Consider the following 20,681-nt stretch of genomic DNA (forward strand, 5'->3'; position numbering starts at 1 on the left):
CTATTCTCTTTGCATAATTCTTGCTTTTTTAGAACTAGTGCCATATTTTTTAGGTAATGTAGATTGTTCAGTATTGGAGCAGTGGCTAACGACTTCAGATTGTTCTTAACTGTTACATTTTATGTTGGAGTTGTACAACAAAGTAACTTAACAATTTTACCCATGCGTACTTAAATCAGAAGTGACAGTGTATGATTACATTTTAATATTATTATGCAGATGTTTTTCTTTAGGTACGATTTTGTTAGAGCAATACTGAAGAAAATCAAACACTAGCTACTCTCTTGTAATTTAAAGTGAAAAACAAATTTTAGTGGTATTTGAATCTTGATTCATTGTGACATAGTCTATGAAAGTGTAAGAGTTTTAGAACACCGCCTACAGGTAGGTTAACTCTTTTTATTTTGTAAAAAGTGAATTTAATTATACTTACTATGTGTATTTTTCTTAATCACTTTTGATGATGTCATGAAGAAAGACTAACCCAACTGGAACTGGCAACCAACTTTATAATGTCGATCTGACTCGTTCATGTTTAGACAGTCCATATAGTACATAAATCAATAACACCACCACTATTTATATACCATTTCAAACAGAAATAATTGCTAGTTTCAATGGTGAAATTTGTTTTGCTGCTTTGGCAACAGTGATGTCACAAAACTTGCCAGAAAGATGGACTTGATATAGCCATTTTCAAAATTAATTATATCATGGATGTGGTTTATTATATTGGATTATATATTGTTATAGCTTTGTTTTAGGCTATATTTTGAAAATGATTGTACCCATTGTAATAAATTTAGGTACGTCCCACCACTTTTCAAAAATAAAAATAAATTAGAAATTGTTTATTAATATTTATATATTGTTTTGTAGTGCATATAATTCTCTAATTGTTGGTATATATTCTGGAAACAAGTAGTGTACAATTTTTTTTTCGATTTTTGAAAATAATTGTATTTGTTAGTTACAAATTTGTGTGTACTATTTGTGGTTTTTGCAATATATTTCTTTTTTTTAAGAGAATCCTGTATCATTATATATTTTCTGAAACTAGATAAAATGAAGATAATTTAACTATCTCAGATTCTAATATTTATTATATTATCACACTGTGCAGTCCCACCACTAAAAAAAACTGTTTTTAATGAAATAATGTTTTGTGCTTTATGCATAATGTTTTTGTACCATAATTATCTCCACATTTTCCTGAAAAAAATAATGTATTACACATATAGATTTATAGTACAAAATGTAATTAAAAACACATTTTAAGTACAGGTAAAAATACTGAAAAATGGCCTGCAACTGCCAGGGTTAAAGCATCCAGTGATGGAAACTCACTCATTACAATTGAGTTTTCTATATTTCCTTATAACTTGATCAGGCTTCCTGGTTAATTCTTTTATGTATTGCAGATAGCAAAAGTGACATGTCTTCAGCACAAGGTTGATTTATTGTAGTGGATAGTTTGTTAATTTCATATATGAAGTATCAATTAAATTTAGTTTGAAAATGTTCTCTTTAAGGAGTATTGTGTACGTTAGATGTATCCCTCTTCACGTGGTCATTTTCAAACCAGCAATGTATGCAGTTTTAGACTTGAAACAGTTTTCCTTTGTCCTTTTTTATTTTTATACATTCTAGGGCGGATTGGCTTGGCAAGCTAAACGCTCTTGAGTCTGTGATTATGAATAATAACTGTGAGATTATTTTGTTTTATCCGAGCATTGGCCTGATCAAGTTCTGAAATTAATGCTTGTAGCATAAAGCACTTTTAATTTAGTTTCAATATATCAGAAGAAAAGTTAATAATTTTGGTGGTACACTTATTTATGCTTCAATAGGCTAAAATGTTGTAATATTGATATTGTGTCTTTTTGTGTTGACAATAATTTTGAGGCATGTGCTTTATTGCTTGACGAACTCAAGATTATTGTTATAAGTTTGTTTCGTACTCCTGCAAGTGATGAGTGTTTGTTTTTGGAGAACCCTTGAAAGTCCTCTTTGGCATTTTTGACTGATAAGTGGGCTAATTATAGACTGGTGTGTGGTTTGGTGACATTAAATGCTCAGTAGTTTGATGTAACCAAAGATGTAAGGTCTGTCAAAGAATTTCTAAATCTTTTTGAGACAATTCAATATGTATATGTCAGATAACTCTGAACCTACTGTTCCTTAATGCGTGTGTTTGGATAATGTCTTTTTTCAAATATCCCACTTCAAAACTTTTTTCTTTTGTGGAACATTTCCCATATTCAGACCACAAGCGCTATGGTTCCTGGGTCTATGTCACCAGTTATTCCTCAACTGTCCACCCAGCACCTGTAAGGAGTCAACCGGTAGAAGAAGCGAGTTACGTACGGTGACCACACTCAAAACCTTTCAACTAAGGAATGGAAACTCTCAAGGATCAACTGGAATCATACATTATGTTTTAGGTGTTTTGTGTTTTCAATGATGCTGATGCCTTTTTTTAATAGGTTCTTTAGAGTATTTAAGTATATCTTTGATAATATTTTTCTTTTTCCTCTTAAGGATTTAAGTTGTATGCCCAATAATAAAACTAAAAACAGGGGTAACTGGTTTAACCCTTTGACGGCCCACGGGCCGATATACTGGCTCTCGAATTTCTTTTCCAGAAACGGCGTGAGCCAAGATATCGGCATAGGAAAAATCAGTTCGAAAACGGCACATCGCGCCGAGAAATCGGCACCCTTGTTCAATTGATTAAATTATTCCCTTACCTCTTTATTTTCGGTTTGTAATATAATATCAAACGAAACGTAAAACATATATCCTTTTCAAATTATTATAATTATTATAAAATGAATTTTACTTTTTTTTGTTCAGTAGAAAGATGCAATTCAGAAGGCAGAGATTGACGTCGTGTCAAACAAGATGCGTGCGGTCTCTTTGGTAGCAGCTGTTTGTTTCGTTGTGGCTTTGTACAACTTGGTTTTGTTCTAGACGTTGTAATGTGAGGTTATGTTACATTTGCTGTGAAGTTTAGTAATGTTTCTTTTCTGGTTTACATTTAGCAGATGAGTAACAAAAGACGTCGTGAAGCATCGCCTGTAAGTGAGGACACATTGTTATTTCCTGTCTTCAAAATGCTAATGTAAGGACTATGAGTAAATGGACACTTCAATTATGATCTCTTTTCTTCTGAAGACAGCACTAGTTGGACTTGGGACGATACGGACGATGATCCTAGCGTTCGATCTGCCAATTTAGGGCGGTCCTACATCACAAACCAGATTTGGTCTGCCCCTACAAACTAGGCTGAGATTTTTTTGATGTGAGTTCTAGTTCTGATTCTGAGCAAAATGTTAAGCTTAGGCCTAGTGTAACAAAGATTCCAAGGCTAGAGGTAGGCCTCAAGGGTCAGTACTAATGCTTACTACTATTGATAGTGACTTAGCCTATTCTCCAGAAAGAAAGAATATGGGTTATGTCAGTGAAAAATGATGATTCATCTATTAGGCTAAACATGATTTTTCATTCATGAGATTCCTGGTCCAAGACATTGCCCACCTCCAGACTCAGCTCCCATTATGTATGTGCTGTGCCTTTTTCTCACTAATAACCTTATTGAAAATTCTTGTTACCGGAGACCAACCGCTATGCTCAAGATGCCATAAATAGTAGTGGAAATGAACAGGGTATGGGAAAAAAAAAGTTTCTTTTGCGGTAAATGAAAGCTTTCATAGCAGCAAACTTATGAATATGGGACTGAATAAAAAAACTTCTATAGATATGTACTGGAGCTCTTCTTCTTCTCAAGGTTACACATGGTATTTCTCGATTGTTCAGCAGAAATAGATTTGAAGATATTTTAAAGATTTTTTCATATGGTTGACAATAAAAAATTGGCAAAACACGGTAACCCCATATTATGACCCCACAGCAAAATAAATTTCAGCCACTTGTAGACCATGCAAATAGAGTTTTTCCGTCAATTATTATATCCCTAACAGCATCTAAGCATTTGACGAGTCTCTAGTTGGAAACCAAAAAATCATACCCAACTATTGCAGTATATGCCTAACATAAAAGCACCACAAATGGGGGATCAAACTTTGGGTGCTGTGTGATTCCGTCTCAAATTATGCTTAGCATTCGTTCTCTTTGTTATAAAGGAGCTAAAAGCAATGAAGACCAGGAAAACATATGAAAAGAGAGAGGTCTTAGCTTTTACTGTAGTTACAAAATTATTGGACATGGGGAACTATCTGAACAAGGCTTATCACTTGTATACTGATATAACTTTTTCACGTCCATTTCCTCTAATTGAATATTTATATTCAAAAAATGACATTTGTAACAGGTACAATCAGGGAAAGAATAGGGAGAGGAATCCCTGATGAATTGTTAGGAAAATACAAGGTAGGGGATAAAAGATACATTGCAGGGAGAGTAAGGAAATTGTAAGGGTTTAGCTTATAGAGAGGAAGACATCTCACAAAAAAGTCAGGTGATTCTTGTGTCTTCTGATAGCAAAAGCTGCTAAGTACAAGTAAGCAAGAATAAGGGAACAAAAAGTGGTAATAAAAACAAAACCAGACATGAGCCACCAGTATAATAAATTTATGGGTGGGATCGACACCACGGACCCAGATGTTATATTCATAATCTAGACGAGAGGCGTACCGTAAAAATTATTGTTGGCGTAAGATCCACATTCAATATTTTGTCTAGAATGATTTTGAATTCTTATATTCTATACAAAAATGAACTGCAAAGACAAACCTAAGTCACGTTTGAATTTCACATAAACTGTTATTGAGACACTTGTCAAGACTGGCTAATTGCTAAGAACAATTCCAGCTAATTTAGGAGGAGGTGATGGCCAAATGCCCCTTAGTCGGTTTGGAATGGATAAGATTCCTGAAAAGAAAGAAAAAGAATTGCTGTGTCTGCAGTACAAAAAATCAAAGAAGGAGAACAAGACTGCATTGTTTAAATGTACCAAAGGAGTACATCGCCAGAGTGTTTCCATAAACACAAATGTTGCATTAAAGAAGCACAAAAAGACGTGTATTGTAAATATTGTATATAGATTTGTTAACTATAATTATTTTATTACTAACACATTTTTAAAATGGTTCATGTATTAAAGTGTTTGAAGACAATTTGTGTAAACAAGGAGAAAACTATAAGGTGACCATTCTACAGTAATTAACATGGCCTATGCGACAAACAAGAAGTTACAAGTTAAACACTTGTTATTACCAAACTTTCATGTTGATTCGCATGGTGTGCTGTCGTTGTAGTTTTCTATAAAAATATTTCTCAAAATCTTTATTTCTAGCATGATATCCTATGATTTTTTCTATACTTGTTTTGAAAATATGTATACCTTTCTTATAATAATAATGGTTTCCTTGAAATAATTTTTTTTATCCTAGTTGTCACCAATTAAACACAAAAAATAAAAAAAACATCCTAATTTTTTGAAAAAAAATAAATAAAAATAATAATAATAAAAAGTTTAATTGTTACAAAAATATATTTGATGCTTTTATATATACTACTAAATAAAACAAAACAAAACATCACTAAGTATACTACTATTTATAGATGAGTTACACCAGTGTTTGTAGGAGTGTGGTCAAAAGTGCCATTTTTGAGGTGGCTTTTTGGCAAGTAATCTGGATATAATGGCTGGGGGTGTTTATGAAGTACAAATGAATTTATGGCAGCCTTCAAAGGGTTAATGACGAATTTAAAATATCTTAGATCTTTGTTTTAATGGTTGCTTATGACAAGTACAAAGTTTTCTATGTCTATATGTGATTAAAAATTGTTATGCCAGACTTAAAACGGTCTTATCGCGCAGCCCATTGTAGATGCAAAAATAAAATTACCCATGCTACTCTTATAGAAAACTCAACAATAACAAGTGTAAAGGCAGCCTGGTCCATTGTTAATGATATTAACAATACAGTTAAAATATAAGTTGAACTGGGACTTAAACCCTGATAGTTTTACACAATATTTATTGATTCCATAACTGGAAATAAGGGTCTAATATAAAAAGCCTAGTCAGTATTGGCTACTGAAATGTGCCCAATGTTTGCAAACCCAGATAGTTTTAAGTGGAATCGCAGTGAGCCGGTGCTTAGTGTCAGTTTCTGAAATAAGGTCTGTTATAAGTCAAATGAAAAAAACAAGCATAGTAAGGATTTCCTATGGGCTAATCTAGCAATATGTGAAGGACATAGTGGATTATGTTGCAACCAGACAACCACTTACCACTTAGTATTAATTTATGCATGGAGCAGGGTGTATTTCCTGAATAGTCTGAAAAATTTCCAAAGTAATACACGGTATTTTAAAAAAGGGGCTACAACAAGTCCAGCAAGTTTCCGTCCCATTATCTCGCTTATTCCAGTCTTTGGTAAAGTAATTGAGCACCATTGTCTATAAGCAGATAAGCCTAAGTTACCATGGAATCGCATGGATATTTTTGTTGATCAAAACAGTTTAGTATTAATTTTAGGCAAGGTAGATAATCCAATATTGCCATTGATACCTGTAGTAAGGGTGAGATTCTCAATGCTTTTGAGTCGTCCAAAGAGTATAGCTCTGAGGGCACTTGTTTATTGACCTAAGCCGTTGCTTTTGACTGTGTTGATCATAGCTTTGTTGCTTTATTAGCAAGAAAAGATGGTAAAACTGTAGTATGGCATCAGTGGATCTGCAAAACAATTTTTTTGATCTTATCTGTTGCTTAGGAGGAGTCAAGCTGTTTTCTTGGATGGCCGGTGGTCAAGCGTTCAGGCTTAGGGAGCCACTAGATGTGGTGTTCCACAGGGGTCTATATTGGGCCCTCTTTTGTTCTTAATCAGCAATAAATGATTTACTATTAATATTCAAACAGTCTAAAACTTGTATGTATGCTGATGACACCAATTTTCATTTCTATTGATAAAAACTTCATTGATTTACAATTACAAGTCAATAATACCATTAGAACTAGATTCAAATTGGTTTTCAGCTAATAACTTACTTTTAAATAATGACAAAACTAAATCAGTTTCTGTTTAGTCTTAGGCCTGTTAAAAGATGATATTGAGGTTTTGACAATTGTGTCAAGTTTTTAGGTGTGTACAGATTTGATTGTAAGCTGTCATGGGCAAAAACACATTGAACAAATATCAACTAGGCTATCTCGTGTGATTTATTTCTTATTAAGCGTCTTATGAGTGTGTTCCTAAACATTATATTGTTACTGTTTACTATGGTCTATTTCAGTCCATAATAAGCTATGTTTGAGTTTTCTGGGGTAATTCCAGCAACTTAAAGATATCCTTTTGATACAGAAGAAGGCTGTTCGAATAATTACAAGTCTCACTACCTGACTAATAGTAAACCCTTATTTTTATTAATTTAGGTATTTTAACTGTTTTTAAATCTCTATATATTTTATTTGTTGTCTATGTAGTCATAAAGATATTTTATCATATAATGTAAGGGAATGAAATCCATGAAAGATTTACAAGGCATGGTAAATCATCTTGATTTACCCTTCACAAGATTTGGAAAAAAATTAGAATCTAGCCATACTATAATGTGTATCTAGACTATATAATAAAGTTACCACTCTCAACACAAGATTTTTTTTTTTAGTCTCTTTAAATGTAAAATTACATAGATGGCTGGCTGCTCATCCCTTCTATAGTAATTGATGAATTTTTAAACATATGCCAACAAATTCTGAAATTAATGTTTTGTAAGTTTGTTATATATGTAAGATTTATTTATTTTATTTATTGACTATTTATTTTAGTTTATTATTTAGTTTGTTAGATTTATTTGATATTTATCAATGTTATTTTAATTCAAGAATTAGGTATAGCAAAAATGATGTTTTATATTATCAATTTACACTAGTATAGTCCTACCTAAGTAGTATAAACATTAACTATGACCAAGTTATGATTTGTACATAAAATGAGTTGGACCATGTCGATTGCTATATGCCTAAAGACAATAAAGATTTTGATTTGATTTGACTTCCCCTAGCCCTTTGCAAGTATTGTCTTAGTAATTACTATTTGTATAATTTAACTTGTGCCATATTTAAGCAAATGTTTCTGCAACAGGCCCTGAAGATTCTTCACAATTCATCAGAATTCATGCCCTATGTTATTTTCATCGCAGCGCCTGGCCTAGAGCTGTTGAAACAGTTGTACAACTTCAATCGTTCCACTGGCACGTCTTCCCGCAACCTCACTGTGAGTATTTTTTGTTCTTGCAGCAGTTTTCTGAACAGGAGTTGCATGTTTGTAACAATGTGTCTACGTGTAGTTTCTATAGTGTTTTAAAACTCTACTGACCAATCCATATTATTAGATGAATAAGACGCAACTCAAAAAATTGTAATGATTATACAGTGTGTAAAAATAATATAACCTGATAATGATCAATACACACAATAATTTCCATGAGCATTTAATTTAATTCAGTGCCACATGCCTTGTTAGACATTAAGGATCAAGTGTTATATTTGGAACACTGAAATTTATTGTTCCATTTCTTGAATGTCATTAATTTCCATTTTGGCAAAGTTGCAGTATCCCCCCATTTGGTGTATGGCGAGTACAAGTCACTGGTAGAATTTATTAATGTTCAGAAATAAAATCTGTAAAACCATTATAGTAAAATTTCTTTTGACATTACATTCACTAAATATTTTTAACTGTCAACAATTTAGCATTGGCTATAAATTCTTTTAAAAAAATTTTAAATGTATGCAGTTGTCCGATAATCTATTGTTTGATCATAACTGATCATCTCACTCAAAAGTTTTAAAATTTGATTTTGTAATCAAAATTTTAATGTTTATTAATACAATTTGTTCATTAGTACAATTCTCTGTCCAAATTTAAATGGAAACATAAAAAATACATCTTGAAATATATAAAAAGTGTTATTAAGTGTGTATTGACATTGAAATTTTCTAGTTAGTCACTTTTTAAATTCCACATACATTTATTTTAACCAATATTTAAATTTATTGTGCACTTGTTAAAATCAATAAGAAAACCTTTTTCATCAGAAGTATGTGTTTGTGTTTAGCTGTTCAACTAGGACGTAAATATGCTATTTACCGCATTATAATAAGTCAAATAACATTTTTCTAGTACATGATGCTTAAGTATTCCAAAACAAACCAATAAATTGGATACTAGCCTTTTTTATTGTAGACAGGATACAATAAGTCAAAAATGTGGTCTTAAAAGAAATAAATTATGATTTCATTATTATTTAGTAAAATATAATTTCGCATGAACTGGATGTTTGTTGTTACTGGAGCTTATTTTCTGAAGTAATTAATCCTTCAACGTGAGAATTTTCACGGGCCCATCTTATCCCACACGCTGGAGTTATTCAGCCGACTGTCAGCGAAAATCCTGAGCCAGCCACTCGATCATGGTTGTTTGCCATTTTTTAGGTTACTATTAAAATAATATTCTATAAGTTAAAAAAGAGTAGTTATAGAACACTTACTATACTACTATTATTTAATACATTTTTTTAATGAAATTTAAACAAATGTTCATAAATTTTAGTAGGCTGGGCTTACAAAGCCCATCAAAGTATTGACACTCACAGCAAGCTATCTAGATTCATACTATAATCTGTATTGACGAAAACAGTGATGTTTTAACACTCTCAAATGAATTGATCTTGACCATTTAAACGTAAGGCATTCTAAACAGCAGTGAACATTGCTTTCTGTAATGTTAAAAACAATTAGCGTTATTTTTATAGGTCATCTATTTTGTAAAATAAAATAAATTTGTAGTAATGACAAAAATATATTATGATTTAACTGTTCTGTCTATAATCAGACAAATAGCTACTTGAAATAGTTAAACTATTGCAGTACGTTGAGTTTGTCAACTGCTACGGAAGTGTGAAATGATGTTCAAGGGCAATGGCAGAGTGTAAGTAACTGATGTTTGATGTAATGTGTGTTTGATGCATGTTTGTGTGTGTCCAGTTTGATAGGCAGAGCTCCATCAGGTACAGCTCGCGTCGTGCCCGTACCCTCGAGTCTCTGGCCTCTCTGTACGAGGTGAGTATTTATTTTGTTATAACTTAATTATTCTATAAGAAAGCCGGGAAATATACACAATGTCGACATATAACCAGATGCAGATAATTATCATTTTCTGCATTAATTATTATTAGCTGTAAATTTGCTGAAAATGAGAGAATTTTAGTGAAATCATTTTTCAAAAAATTCAATTAAAAATAACCCTAAAAATTAATTACAAAACTATTATGCATATTAGTTTTTGTTTTTCCGTCTGTGGTGTTTATTAATATGTAACTTTCATTTAATTTATGGTGAGTATTATTTCATGTTTCATCTATATCAAATCATTTCAAGAGTGTAAAAAGTTCAAAAAAATTATAATAAACACAACAAAAATCATATTTCATTAAACTAATTTTGAATAAATTATTTTACACTTTACAAGGAATTTGTACAATGTACAATGCTAATTGTTAATTTTATGTCTATGATTATCCATATCTTAAATTTATACTATCAAGATGTGTAGTTTGTACAACTCTCTGAGAGCTACTTATGAATAATTAATTTTAAGCTCATGGATGTTGGAATTGTTTTTAAATTAAACCATTAAATGAATCTTTTGCTAAGTTCCATTGCATACGCCAGAGTAGGATTAGATTTAATTTCAAAGATTGAAACACTGTGATTTTTGTTCATTCTATTGAGTAAACTGTTTGACCAGTGTAGTCTTTTGGACAGTTTTTACAAGACAAATGTTAATTAACGTTGTTGGAATCACAAGTCATTTCACTGAGCCTGAGTTGTGGAGTTTATGCAAATTAAAATGGCTGCCATATTGGATCAAAATGGTGTACCAAGCTGGCTAATGAACTTGTGAAGATATTTATGAATCACCTTTAATGCAAATCTTCAAGTTTTTTTTGGATAGTTATCATTTCCACAAGTTTGTGTTTATAGCATAGAATACCGATATAATATATATATATATATATAAAACAAATAAAAATCACTTGTCTGGACAATCGATTACAAATACAAATATTCTTTATTTTCAAATACATTAAGTATTGAAATGGCGTCAAATAAAATCATCACAAACAGTTGTTACAATTTCAAAAATAAGTTTTTTCAAATGGCAATGTTCATTGTCTTCTTTCAATAAACTCGTTAAGTGAGTAAAAAGGATTGTTAATTAGCCAGTCAGTAAGAGTAGTCTTCAGTCTTCTCCCGGTGAGGCATCTCAATTCTTCAGGTAGAAGGTTGTGCAGCTTCATGCCCATGTAGGAGGGTTTTTTTCATATAGGGAGAGATGGTGAACTGGTAGTTGGTAACGAGTACTGTGTCTAGTATTGTAGTCATGTAGGTGTCTATTCTGCGTCAGGGGTTGTCCAACAGCATACAAGATGACTTCTTTTATGTAGAGGTTTACTATTGGCATAATCTTCAGGGTTTTGAAGGCTTCTCTACAACTTTCTCTGTAGCCTACCTCAGCTAAGGTTCTTACGGCCCTCTTTTGTAGAATCAAAACTTTCTGAAGATTACTTGCGGAAGTTCCTCCCCATATCATTAGGCCATACCTGATGTGAGTTTCAAACAAGGAATGGTAGGCAATTTTCGCACTAGATATGTCGCTTATACATTTTGTACGTTTGATCATATAAAGGGAGGAATTTAATTTGGAGAGAAGATTGTCTACATGCTGTGACCAGGTAAATACTCCTAAATATTTAGCTTGGGTGTTTCTTTCCACATCGGGTATTGTTGGTACTTCATCACATCTTCTCCCAAATGCGACTTGACTAGTTTTGGAGCAAGGTGGTATCATCAGCGTACATTGAAACTGTACAAAATTTGTCCAGGTGTTCAGGTATGTCATTTGTAAATAGTATAAATAATACTGGTCCCAAAACAGACCCCTGGGGCACTCCTCGATTTATAGGTAAAGGTCTTGATCTAGTTATTGCTGTGATTCCACCTGTTGCTTGTTTTATTTCTACTATTTGTTTTCGGTCTTTAAGATAGCTTTTAAACCACATCTTGGCTGTGCTCTTAATTCCTAATTTGTCTAATTTGTGTAATATGAGATCATGACTCAAGCAGTCGAATGCTTTACTCAAGTCTAGGAAGAAACTAGTAACATGTTTTCCTTCCTCAAGGTTGTCAATTATGTAGTCAGCAAAATCGGTCAGGGCGGTCATGGTTGATTTTCCCTTGATGAAACCATGTTGTCTCTCAGTTAATAAATTAAACTTCTCACAGTGGTCCAAAAGCCTTCTCAGGACAACTTTTTCTAAGATTTTAGAGAAAGTTGGCAATATTGATATTGGCCTGTAATTGCCAACTTCGGTTTTACTCCCCTTTTTATGTTTTGGGTAAACTTTTGCAAGTTTTAGGGCTGATGGAAATTGACCTTGACTCAATGATTTGTTAATAATACTTGTGAGGGGGATCGTTAGTGATTCCTTACAATGTTTAAGTATTTTTGTGGAGATATTGTCGGTGGCTGCAGAAGTTTTTTGTTCGAGATTTTTTATAATATTTTGTATTTCTATTTGGCTTGCGTGTTGGTAGTTATGTAAGTCATGGCCGGTGTCCGAGGTTGTGTGTGGGTCTATAGATGGTTTAGGATTGTTTTTCAGCGTTCTCTCAGCGATGATGGTAAAGAAGTGATTCATATGGTTTGCAATTTTATAGGGGTTATCTTCTACATGTACATCAATTTCAAGCTTGAGTGTTTGTTGTATTACATTTTTTGTCTGTCTTTCATCGTTTATTATCTTCCACAAGGCTTTAGATTTATTTTTCCGCTCTATTTATGAAACTGATACTGATGCCTCTTGTCTTAATTTTCTCAGTCTCAAGTCATATTCTTTCTTAGCCTTTGCTAGATTGCGTTTATCTTCTTCATTATTTGTTTTCTCATATACTAGAAGTTTCTGAAGGAAGTTTTCTTTTAGCAAGTTTACCTGATGGTCTACAAAATGTTTATTTGTCACCTTCTTTTTCCTTCTAATTTTCTTTAATGGACATGCTTGATTGAGAGCCATGGTAACTATTGACATAAATTTAGTATATGCTTCTTCTGCAGTGTAAGCATTGTGCACTTCATCCCAATTTTCTTGTAGCAGTAAAGCATTTAACATACTAAGGTTATTCTGGGAATAGTTTCGGCTCATTCCACTGTAATAGGTGTTTTCCTGACAAGTCCTTATTTGTGACGTGCAAAGTTATGCAGTATGGTCAGATAGGCCGCTGTGAAATACCTTACTTTCTACGTCTTCAAGTGGTAGATTTGTACAAACACAGTCAATTGAAGACCTTGTATTCGATGTAATCCTAGTAGGAGGTAGATTCAATCTATGAATGTTGTGACTGGTCAAAACATTATTAAGTTGTTTGTTTTCGTTGTCAGTCTTTAAGCAGTCAACATTGATGTCACCTAATAACAGAATGGGGTGATTTTCTGCTTTTGTTTTTTCCAACATTTCTGATATTAGACTCAGTGCTTGATGAACGTTACCAGAAGGAGGTCTATAAATTCCAGTAATGTATAATGGTTTTTTGTTCAATGTTAGCTTAATCATTGCTGTTTCGCAGATTAATTCTTGACAGTATGCTGAAACAGGGATGTTCTCTGTCAGGTGGAATATGTTTTTCGTCAACATATATTGCTACTCCTCCTTTAGTATGGTTACTTCTACTAAAGTAGGTGGCAAGTGTGTAGCCAGAAATTTTGATATTTTTTAAAATGTCTTCTTTAAGTCCATGTTCTGTGAGTATTAAAATCCTTGGCTGTACTTCTTCAAGAAGGTGGACTAATCTGTTAGTTTTATTCTTCAGTCCTTGGATATTTTAATGTAAAACAGTGATTTTTAGGTTAACTTGTTTGCAGGGTGATGGGGATTTACAAAGATCCTGGTTTTGTATTTTTGTTTGAATTTGTGAATTGCCTTTGGATGTTTGCCTAAAAAATGTTTTTCTGGATGAACTCTATAAAAAGTACTTTGTTTAGGTGGTGAATAGTCATTTGGAAAATGTACCTGCGCTTCAACAACTATCTTATTGCTATTTAGTACTGGAGTGTTTGGTGTTTTCAGTTTTTGTGACGGGGTTTGTCTGGCTCCCCCACTCTTCTGTTCATGCTGGTCAGGTATTGGGCCGGAACCATGCATCGCAAGAAAGCTGGTCAGTTTTTGTGACGGGGTTTGTCTGGCTCCCCCACTCTTCTGTTCATGATGGTCAGGTATCGGGCCGGAACCCTGTGTCACAAGAGACCTGGTCAGTTTTTGTGACGGGGTTTGTCTGGCTCCCCCACTCTTCTGTTCATGATGGTTAGGTATCGGGCCGGAACCCTGTGTCGCAAGAGAGCTGATCAGTTTTTGTGACGGGGTTTGTCTGGCTCCCCCACTCTTCTGTTCATGATGGTCAGGTATCGAGCCGGAACCCTGTGTCGCAAGAGAGCTGATCAGTTTTTGTGACGGGGTTTGTCTGGCTCCCCCACTCTTCTGTATAGTCTGGTCAGGCGTAATCAGGTCAAATTCCGGTGTTTTGTGGTCTCTACACTTTTTTACTTGTAATGAAACACTAAAGTAATTTGATTTTCTAGTTTTTCTTATTTGGTAGTTTTTACTTTTTAGTTCTGAAACTGGCTTTAATTTAGTAAGACGAGCCTTCTGTGTCTTCCTTATATTTATTTCTTTGTTCTGGTCTTCTTGTCCCGTTATTGTATTCAGGACATCAGCCTTAATGGCTGGCAGAGGGGCATAATTATTCATGACATAACTCGCAAGATCTGCCATGGACTGCTCCATATGGTCAAATTTTTCCAGGACAAGAGCTAGATCCAATAAAGAAGCAGGATTAGGATTTGTCAATTGTGAGCTAACAAAGGTTGTTTGGGTTTCCATGTCTTTAAAAGTTTTAAAATTGTAACTATCAGTTTGCTCAGTCATTGTTTTCAATTTTGAGATGATTTTTTCTTGCTCGTCTATTTTATATAGGTAACCAGTGAGCATTTCCGATTGTTTTATGTCGTGTTCCTCAAAAATATTTTGTAAGTTAGATTTATCTTGTTTACATTTAATAAGCTCCTGCTCTACATCCTCCAACTTGTTTAGCAGGATTTCAATTTTCTGTATATGTTTAATTTCTATGGCTGAGTTCTTCAACTTTTGCTTCCATACTAAGTGAGTTGGCTTCAAGTAGAGAAATTCGACTATTTAGATAGTGGATGTTATTTTTCAATTCATTATTCTCCTGTAGTAAGATTGTTCTGGCCTCTGCAGCTAGGGTCAGAGATTTTTCTAAGTCCTGATCTTCTAGCTTTTCATGGTCAATCAGTTTAGATTTTACTTTGTCTAGTTTTAAGTCAGTCAGAGAGGGAGGGAGAGAGGGAGTTGTGCTTCCAAAACTAACACATTGAGTAAAACTATTTTCAAGGCCTTGAAAAGAACGGTCTGGAGTGATTGGAGTTGTATTTAAATTTAAATTTGGATCACTATGTTCTTGATCAAGCTGTTGGTCTCTTCTACAGGTAATACATTGCCATTTTGCAATTTCAGAATCGGTCCATTTTTTTAAGCTTTTTTCTGGAATGTTTTGGCATCCTGAGTGGTACCATTTTTACATTTCCCTGTACATTTCATTCCTGAAAATCTAACACCTATATCACAATTGCCACAAGGATATTTTGTGGGCATTTTGTACAGCTAGGTACAGAGTAGAGCAGGAGTACAGCTTAAGCTAGGTCAGTAAGTACACAGCTGCTAGCAGTTGTCAGCAGGTTGCGTAACAAGTGCTGAGCTGGTTGTAATGAGGTCAGGCGGCAGTTGTCAGTTCAACATATGTTGACGATAGACTGCACTTGTATTCTTCATTAAAATTGTGTTTGTGATTAGTTGACCTCTGTTGTCATGTTATATGAGAAAAGATTTACTTTTAGCTTTGGTTTCTAGATATGATGTGGCTGCAATGATTCAGCCAGATTGCTATGTGGTATTTGTGACATCATCATCTAGGTCAGTTGTTGGAAATCAGTTAATTGAATGTTTCTCTTAAGTCTTGAAATTAAGATGTGAAATAATTGTGTGAGGATCACTTACAGTACTTCAGGTAAGGCGTAGTTTGTAGGTAATTTGTTGAATTTACCTAAAACCATCACTATTTCACAGTTTCCTGGGATCACTTATCACTATGAGTATTGGCAGGTAGCCATGTTTTTTGGTATCCTGTTTGTTGGTATCCTGATTAGTTATATTCAGGCTTATTTTTATAAATCTTTAGTTGTAATAATTGTAAAAATTACTATAAACAAAGAATAACATTCATTGAAGGCATGTGCCAGTCCTCAAAACGAGGTGTTTCAGTTTTTGTAACATATAACGATGAAAAATATAGGATTTATATATTTTCAAATATCCAACAGTGATAATGAGCTTTGGACAAAATATATGTTAACGTGTGGGTTAATCATGATTATTAAGTGATAATCAAGTTTTCAAGGGATTTCAGTGGAACTCATTTACGGAATTTTTATGTATTAAAATGAAAAAACATTAAAATATAAATTAACTCAATGGTTTTATGAAATATTGTGTACGATTTGTTATTTTTTTAAGTAAATGGTTCTTAAAATATTTTATTTCTTAAGGAATGTATTCTCTGATAGGAGAAAGAGTAGATTTCTTAGAGAAGTTGGCAGTACACTAAAGCATGTCCTAACAGGAGGATGACCTGCGCCGCACGGTGGAGGACAGCTGCTCGTTGCAGCGCGCGTACGAGAAGTACATTGATCTGGTGATTGTCAACGAGGACTTTGACGAGACATTCCGCCGCGTTGTGGAGGCCTTGGACGCTCTTAGCACCGAGCACCAGTGGGTCCCTGTCAACTGGGTTTACTGATACAACGGGTAGTGCTACCCACTCACCATCACTGCCGCACTGTATATATATCAGCTGCGTAGGCTTGCGTAACTTAGTATTCACCTTTTGTAAGAACAAACTATACACGTACAGTATATTTCTAGAAACAAAGTCTTGACTGTGAATTTTCGCTATTATTGTTATATTTTGAGAGGGAATAGTGCAGTAAAAATGGAATACCTCTGTTTGAGTTTGAACTAAAGGCTTTTTGAATCTGCTTTGGAAGTTGAAAAATGTATTTTTTAAGAATATGCCTTACAAAGATTTTGTATTTTAAGGAATGTAAATGATTATACGATGAATACAATAATTATGTATAGGGGATAAACTGTCACAAGCACAAAAATATGTATAATTGAGAAGTTCAAATTTATTTTTAATTGTTAAACAATGAGTAATAGACCAAATAAATGGGAGAAAATTGTCCAAGCTCAATAAAAGACCAAAGGCAGCAAATCCAATTTAATTATAATGTAATAGCAATTTTAAAATATTCTGTACCAGGTTAATTCACTAGACCAGTCTTTCTGTATTCCCATATTTGAAGTATTAGAGAATATTATTTACAGTTTGTCTCTAGTGAATATTATTAGCCCTTTGATGTGGTTGTTTTAGTGTGTACGGACACCCCATGAAAGGACTTTTTTTATAAATCTAGCACACAAGGTTTAGTAAAGACTCTTAGCTAATTTTGGTCAGATCTTCATGATTGTTTCACCAAAAGACTCGTAATGAAACTTACAACAAATCTATAATAAAGTCTTTATTAAATATCTTTTTGCTAGCTTAAAACTCTTTATAACTTGTTTAAAATTTATCTTTTGTGATCCAGGGGTCTTTTTTTCTTTTCCTAACTGTCATTTTTACAACTTACAGCTGTAAGTAACAGCACATTCTCAGCCACTTTCTAAAGAACAGCAGTTTCACTTATGTAAAATGTCAAAAACCATGTCCCGGTGAAGTCTTGCATCTGTTTATTCACTCCACCATAACTGCAATAAGCTTAAAGAAACCTGTTTAGTATTGTCAATACTCACCAGGATAAAACAACTAGAAAAAAAATAGAAAAATGTGTTTCTGATTTTGTCTACAACAATCTCGTTATGCTTTGAGATTGTATCACATAAAGGGCTGATGACCCATGTTATATGGCCATTAAGCATCAAACCACATCAAGGGGTTTATTTTAAATTATTCAGTAATAAAATGAAACTAAATTTACTAAGAGGTTTACTGTTCACTAGCATATTTTAGTGAACTTGATTGTTTTTAGTATTTAATTTCAATTAAAGTACATAGTTGTATGAAATGTATTTATTTAACTTTTGTCGTTATTTCAATAATTTGTGAAATAATGTGAATATTTGTAAGTTGATTTAATTTTTTTTAATTCTTTTGGCTCCTTATTACCTTTTATGTTTGAATCTCAGTATTTTGCTTTGAATGATTTTGCTATTTTTAATTTAGAATGTAGTTTTGTTATATAATTAAGATTATTAGTATTATATAAATTACTAACTGTAATTTTACATAACATAGACATATAGTTGAATGTTCATAGATCTAAATCATAATTTTTGTTTTTAGTATTTTTTAGAAGTTTTATTAATGTTTGAGTTAATTGTTCCGTCCATTATAACAGCTGTGTATTATATTAGCTGTGAAAGAATAGTTTTTTACTGACTATCAGTATCTAAGTGGTATTAAATATTTAACTTTGAGCTGTGTACAATGTACGTTATTATTGAAAAAGTAATTGTGCTCTACTAGACTCATTTAAAACTCGCACGTTAAGTTCAAACTTTTAAAAGACGTCAACATTGCTTACATTATTATTAGCTGAGCGTTAGCGAATTTATTTTAAAATTTTATTTCTCTCTGTCTGTATACCTGTCTTGCTGTTTAGACAATATTGTAAAAAGAAACCAACCAATAAATTGAAATTTTGTATGAAGATTTTACAAAATTTGCAACACCAAGTTTGATGCTGTGTTGACACTCCATAAGATTTGGCTGAACGTTAGCGAATATTTTTACATTTGTCTTATGGATCACTATGATGGCAACAAGAAAAAGCAGAAATTGGTAAAAAAACTGAATATAATTATTTTAGATTCAACATGTGACTTTTATTCATAGAATAAAGAGAAAAAAGTGGAAAGTCAAAAGTTGCAACATAGTGACAAGATTTTATTTCAGCTCACTCTTGCGTTGTAGTACCTTCCTTAGCTCACCGGAACTTTATTATTTGAACAATGCTATGAAACCTAATTTAACGAACAAAAATGGGAATGCATTATGTGGCATGATATCTCGAGAAAGATTTCATCTGTCAACTTGAAATTTTGTGTGAAACTTCCTTTATAGATGCACAAGACTGTATTTTATGATAGTGTTTGTTCAACCAAGGAATTGGGGCGAGTGTCATTATAACATCACTCAGTCGATTGATTCAATTTCTTTTTTGTCTGCTGGAGCATGTAAAATATTCTTTTCTGTTAATGCCTACAGGCAGGACAGGTCACCTTATCTGTATGCAGAACATCTTGAGAATGAAATGAACTATTTTGCATGAAATCTCAGTGAAGCCTGTTACACTTGGTGTGACTTACTTTTAACTTGTTTATTGTAAACAGGCCCCGAATGATGTGGTGTTAATTCTTCCATGTGTCTTGCAGCCATTGGGATTATTTCCAGAAACAGTCGCAAGAGGGAATTAACATCCCTTTTGAACTTTCTGAGTTCCATGGATTTATTTTTACGTGCATACCTTTGACAGTTTAATTAAATGAGTTTAGTACACATTAATCGTTAACGTATGTGAACTTGTGTAATAGAGAATGATGTAGTAAGTTTAATTTTTAACTGTAGTTTTTAATTTAATCTGAAGAAGTAAGTCTTCATAATTTCTTATTGAATTTGTTACTAAATGAAACATAATGTGTTTGTATATCTTAAGTACTGACTTAAGATCCTGAAAATAAGGTTATTTACCAAAGTTAAGATATGACTACTTAGTGCATTGTACAAAACTAGTAATGAGTTTTGATGTAATCATTTGTTCCGTCCAACCGAATCTATAACTTAGCATTATTATTAAAATATATATGCTTATTTTTAGAACTTTTATTGAAGCCAGATTATTTATTGTTTTTTATTTTGTATTAAAGCACTTATCACATTAAAAATGCTCTATTAATTCCTCTACATTACCAGCTGTTTTTCTTGTTAGGCAACGTTAAGACTGTCTACAGTGAGGCGAAAGTAATTTTTCTCTTCTTATACAAGAGCTATCAGGAAATAACTCACTATGTATGTAGCAAGAGAATTAGCTGTGTTGTATAAATATAGATTCCTGTGAATAGTTAGACAACCTAGAGCCAGGTAACAGAATCGCGAACATCTTTTATGATCTTAGTAAAGCTTTTGATCGCCAAGGCCATATTCTTATTTAGGAAAACATAGACTTGAAGCTTCCAACAAATATCAGGTATTGAAGATTAAACAGAAATAATGTGGATACATACAGCAGAACAATCAAAAAGCTATATGTGATTTGAGGAGTAGATCTTTGGACCCAATGTTTGTATTATTTACTAATGATCTGCCAAGCTTTAGCAATGCCATCACAATAATATGTAGATGATTCTTTGTTGTTCTTCACTCAAAAACACAAACTGTAGATAAATACCAATATATC

The 20,681-nt window shown here is 33.0% G+C and overlaps 1 protein-coding gene across 3 annotated transcripts in view; it reads left to right on the top strand.

Annotated features, from left to right (window-relative positions):
- The window catches only part of LOC124364797 (protein PALS2), an 83,120-nt gene extending 62,951 nt beyond the window's left edge, over positions 1–20,169 (top strand). For all 3 annotated transcript variants that reach the window (XM_046820557.1, XM_046820558.1, XM_046820559.1), the window contains 3 exons: positions 8,115–8,246; positions 10,019–10,093; positions 16,784–20,169. In XM_046820557.1, coding sequence (XP_046676513.1) covers positions 8,115–8,246; positions 10,019–10,093; positions 16,784–16,960 — 384 coding nt within the window. In that variant the 3' untranslated portion in view covers positions 16,961–20,169. The remainder of the gene's footprint in view (positions 1–8,114; positions 8,247–10,018; positions 10,094–16,783) is intronic.
- The last annotated feature ends 512 nt before the right edge of the window (positions 20,170–20,681 follow it).

Source organism: Homalodisca vitripennis, chromosome 6, assembly GCF_021130785.1.
Source record: "Homalodisca vitripennis isolate AUS2020 chromosome 6, UT_GWSS_2.1, whole genome shotgun sequence".
Lineage (NCBI taxonomy): Eukaryota > Metazoa > Arthropoda > Insecta > Hemiptera > Cicadellidae > Homalodisca > Homalodisca vitripennis.